The following is a 4,603-nucleotide window of genomic DNA, read 5'->3' on the forward strand; positions in this document are numbered from 1 at the left end:
GCCCGGCTGCTGCCGTAGGAGGGCTCGGGGCTGGCTGGAGCCCTGGAGCTGGGAAGCAGGAGACAGGGAGAAGCAGCCTGTGTGGGTGGGGTGTTTGTGGGGAGTCGGGGGGAGAGGTTCATGGAGCCAGCGCAGTATTTCTGTGGGTGTTTGTGAGCTTTTCTCATCACCCACTGCCCAAGCTTGAGAAAAAAATATTACTTGTGGATCTGCTGTGCTGGCACTGGAGTGCGGTGGGGCTGCTGCCCCATGAAAACCCCCACTGGGAGGGGAGAGGGTGGCTACCCCTCAAAAGCCCCGGCTGGTAGCAGCTGTGGCGGGGAAGCGGGACAGTGGCACTGCTGCGGGGCTCAGCTCCCCGGCCTGCCAGCTGCAGGGGGACTGCTGGGGACAAGTCCAGTCACAGTTCTGCACTTCCCCCCAAAGTAAGCTCCATCAGCCGCATCCTGAGAAGCAAGTTTGGGAAAGGCGAGGAAGAGGAGGCTGAGCTGGAAAGGAAGGAGGTGGAGGAAGGTGACAAGAAAGCCAAGCACAGCATTGACGGCATCCTCAGCGAAAGAGGTAAAATCCCATTTGCTCCCTGCTTTCCACAGAGCCCTGGGACCGACCAGTGCCAACCCTGGGTGTTGGCGGGTATCAACTGTTTCCCTTCTCCCAGAGCTCATGCTACGGCCAGTGCTAGCCCTGACGGGGTGGCTGCCACAACCCATCCAGTACCGTTCCCCCACCAGTATGACCTTGAAGCCTGCGGGAATGGTGCAGTGGTGGGGACAAAGATGGGGTTCACCACTGCTTTGGCTTTCAATGGCAGGGAGGGCTGGAGCCGGCCACAGAGCCCACGGCATGGCTGTCCAGGTGCTGCTTTCCCAGCCGAAGGCAAGCTGAAGGCCATGGCTTACAGGAGGGATGGTTGTAGCCAAAGGCTGCGGAGCCTCATGACTCTGCAGCGGGCAGCAAGCTGCATGTTTCATTTCTTCTCCTCTAAAAACGTCTGGGAAAAGCTTGTGTTGGTGGTTGGCCAGGGGCTGCGCGGAGGTTGCAACCTGAACAAGGCAGAGGCGAAGGGCTGCTCTGGAGGGGAGGTGCTGCGGTTGTGCCCAGCTGGGCTGGAGCAGAGGGGCAGGCGAGGGCCCGGCTGGGCGGCCTGTGCCTGAAAGTGGTTGCCCAGCACATGCACAGGCGCTGGGAGAAGGCGAGACAAAAGTACCAAATGAGCTGGTCAAACATTTGTACAACTTTTCCAGCTTTTACAAAGAAGGCCTTCTATACACAATCTACACTTGGAGATGAACTTGGAAAACAAAGAGGGGGGAGTCCATTGAAACTCACACTTTGGCTTTGCACAGACAAAGCTTCAGCTAGCAGCAGCTTGATGTGAACAAAAGAAGGCAACCTTTTTATAATTCAAGGAGAAAAGAAGAGAAAACAGCCCCACAAAAGGCTGAGAAAAGACATTATGGGCTTGCAATGAGGGATGAATTATTCAATGAGCCCCTAATAGCTGATGCTCTATGCAGTTTTATGGACTCTCCACCGTAGGAAAAGTAGTGGTTTTACCTAGAAAAATGTTTCTAGCATTTCTAGAACTGCCGAGTGCCAAGAAGGCACTGTCCAAGGAGGACCACTGAAGCTGGTTCTTTAACAGTATGAGCAAACCCAAAAACGCTACACTAACTTCATTTTTTAACTCTATTATTAGAGCTTTCAGGGAATCCTCTTCTCCAGCGTATCTGTGTTTGTGTGGATGTGTGTAATACAGCCACACAGAAGATGCTGATGAAGGAAGAGATTTCAAGGCACAGTTTGATTGCCCAGTCTAGCTGCCCCCATGTGCTGGGTCCAATTTCCTCCGGTATCTCCTTGCACAGAGGGTGGTTCGGAGAGGGACGTGCAACAAGGGAAAAATAGCAAAACTTTGTGCCTTAGTTGTTAAACTAACTGGCTCTTCTGCCTCCCTGAATTTCCCAACAGAGATCAGAAACAGAAGATAGGAAGCCTTGATAATATTCTCCTGCTTTATAGAACACAGTAATTAATAGAGGCAGCAAGAGAAAAAATATTATCGATAAAACCCAGCCTTCTCTCTGTGAAACAGCCTTCCCCTTCTTTGACTCTGTGCTTGAAAGCAGGGCTCCTGATTTATCATAAATCAGTGTCCGGATGCGTGGCTGCAGCCCCCCAGCCTGTAGGAGCCCCAAGACTTGCCAGAAAAGCACTGGGGCTGGTGAATGGGAACTCGCTTGTGCCCCCCAGCACAGTTTTATGAGGAAGCTGCGCCCTGCCCTTCGACCCACCCTCTCCTTCGCTTGCTGCGGGTGCCAGTGTTCTACTTTGCTGCTTTCCAGTTGAATCAGTAGCAAAGCTCCGCTTGACTCACTGGGGTAGTGCAGCCCCGTCCTTGCACTTGAGGGGTTTTGCTGGATGAGCATGGCCGGATGGTTCCACATGAAAGCCAGCTTGATAATCCCGCCTGTTCGGTGATGGTGCCTGGGAAGGTCTGGCAGGTGGAGGAAGAGCATGTTCCTCCCTGTAGCAGTGCCTGCTCCCCCTCCTTGACCAGCAAGCTGTTGCTTAATCTTGCTACTGCAGTGGCTAGGATGTCATAGAGGGAGAGAGCTGCTGCTCAAGGAAGGGTCTGTTACCATACGCAAGGATTACATATGGTGTGATACTACAGGAACAACACACTGGTGAGCTCAGTACGAGAGAAAATAACCATAAAATTAGCCCACTGGTACTTCCTCTGCGCAGCCAACAAAAAAGTTCTGCTTCAACTCCTGTTGCCAGCAGAGGAGCTTCAGTTTCACTCCATCTATAAAAACTGTCGGGTCAGCTCCTGTGCCCGTACTGAAACCGCTGGCAGCGTTCCTGAGGATTCGGGTACTGTGGGATCATATTTGCGCACCCACCAGCCTGCCTGTGAGGGCTGGCATGGCAGAGGGTGCCCACTGACAGGGCATCTCGGATGCCCGCTCTGACGCGTGGGTTGCTTGCAGTAGGTCTGAAGGTCATCCCAGTAGGTCTGAAGGTTACTCCAGTGGTGTGCAGCAAAATCCTTGCATGAAAGCTCACTACCAAGTGCTTCATGTGATGGAGTGAAAAAAGTGCGGCATCTTTTGCAGGATGAATAATTTTCATAGTTCTGGTCTCGGGGGCTCGAGGTATCCCGGTAGCAGGAGTGTAGGTGCAGGGAGATGCAAAGGAAGGCTGTGGGATGGGTCTGAACATGGGTCCTAGGGCTGGGTATGGAATTGCTCTCCTGCTCCAGAGCACACATCTAGCACTGGACATTTGCTGACGTCACCTGAAATCTGCTCATCACCACGGGCACTTGAGTGGCTCAGGCATTTTTTCTGAGGGTGAGGATAACAATCATAATTTTAATGGTACCTGATCCAAGATTAGGGATTTTGGGGAGTACTTACAGCAGGGTGGGATTAGAGAGAAGAGGAAAGTGATATGTTTTAAAAATGTGCGATAGAAACAGCATATCATGTGGCTTGGGGTTTCTCCCATCACATTTATAAGTGGAGGTAAACTTCCATATGTTCCTCTGTGACTTTGCTTCAGCCCCACAGACGCTCAGATACGATTCTCTCATTGCCGTTTGCAGATGCCACATGTGCTTTGCTGTACCCAGCATCACTGTCGGTGTCACCCTCCCCCACTATTTTGGATTTATGTTTAAAAAAAACCTCAATTGTCCCAACGTGGATCAGGAAGCTTCTCTTTCTATAATTGCACATCGATATTTCTGCGTGTGGGAGACATTTTTCTTAAAGGCATAAGCCATAAATAAAGAAAGTGAGGAGAAACTTTTGTGCCTTTATGCAGGGCGTCGGGATGTGTTTTTAGCGTAACCGCTGCAGAAGAGGGAGTCGCTTGTACCTTTGTGGGAGTTTTGCTCGCACGGTTTGCTGACTAATCTGATAACTCCCCCCTTCATAAAATAGCTGTTGTTTTCTGGGGGTTTCCAGCGCCTGAACGCTGGGGCATCGCGCTGGTCCTCGGGGCGGCTGCGAGCGGGCGGCGCTGGCTGGGGCTGGGGCTAGGACGCATCAGGATGTGTTTTTAGCGTAACCGCTGCAGAAGAGGGAGTCGCTTGTACCTTTGTGGGAGTTTTGCTCGCACGGTTTGCTGACTAATCTGATAACTCCCCCCTTCATAAAATAGCTGTTGTTTTCTGGGGGTTTCCAGCGCCTGAACGCTGGGGCATCGCGCTGGTCCTCGGGGCGGCTGCGAGCGGGCGGCGCTGGCTGGGGGTGGGGCGAGGATGCACCCGGACGCCTCTGTTCCCGGCCAGTGGAATTGGCCCCCGGGCCCTGTCCTGGTGGATCCTCCCCCAGTCATGCGCACCCGTCCAAAAAGGGCCCTACTCATCCCAGGGCTCTACCCTTGGCTGTACTGAGAGCAATTCAGGCTACAGCCGACTAAATTGCCTCCTTTATTTCCCTCTTACTTTCATCTTGGACCAAACCCTTCCCCCCTCTCCCTCCCCTTCCTCTTTTCTTTTTTGCTGTGCGCCTCAGGCTCACATTAATACAATTTTGGCACCACCCCTATTTTTGTGTGTGTATGTGGGGAGTTGGGGGGGGGGGGGGGT

At 52.7% G+C, this 4,603-nt stretch overlaps 1 protein-coding gene across 1 annotated transcript in view; it reads left to right on the forward strand.

Annotated features, from left to right (window-relative positions):
* Window positions 1-4,603, forward strand: part of LOC104495464 (paired box protein Pax-3) — a gene marked incomplete at its 3' end in the record, with an annotated part of 53,558 nt that overhangs the window by 495 nt on the left and 48,460 nt on the right. The window contains exon 2 of the mRNA XM_010138437.1: window positions 427-561. Coding sequence (XP_010136739.1) covers window positions 427-561 — 135 coding nt within the window. The remainder of the gene's footprint in view (window positions 1-426; window positions 562-4,603) is intronic.

This window comes from Buceros rhinoceros, unplaced genomic scaffold, assembly GCF_000710305.1.
Source record: "Buceros rhinoceros silvestris isolate BGI_N320 unplaced genomic scaffold, ASM71030v1 scaffold27140, whole genome shotgun sequence".
NCBI classification, from domain to species: Eukaryota; Metazoa; Chordata; class Aves; order Bucerotiformes; family Bucerotidae; genus Buceros; species Buceros rhinoceros.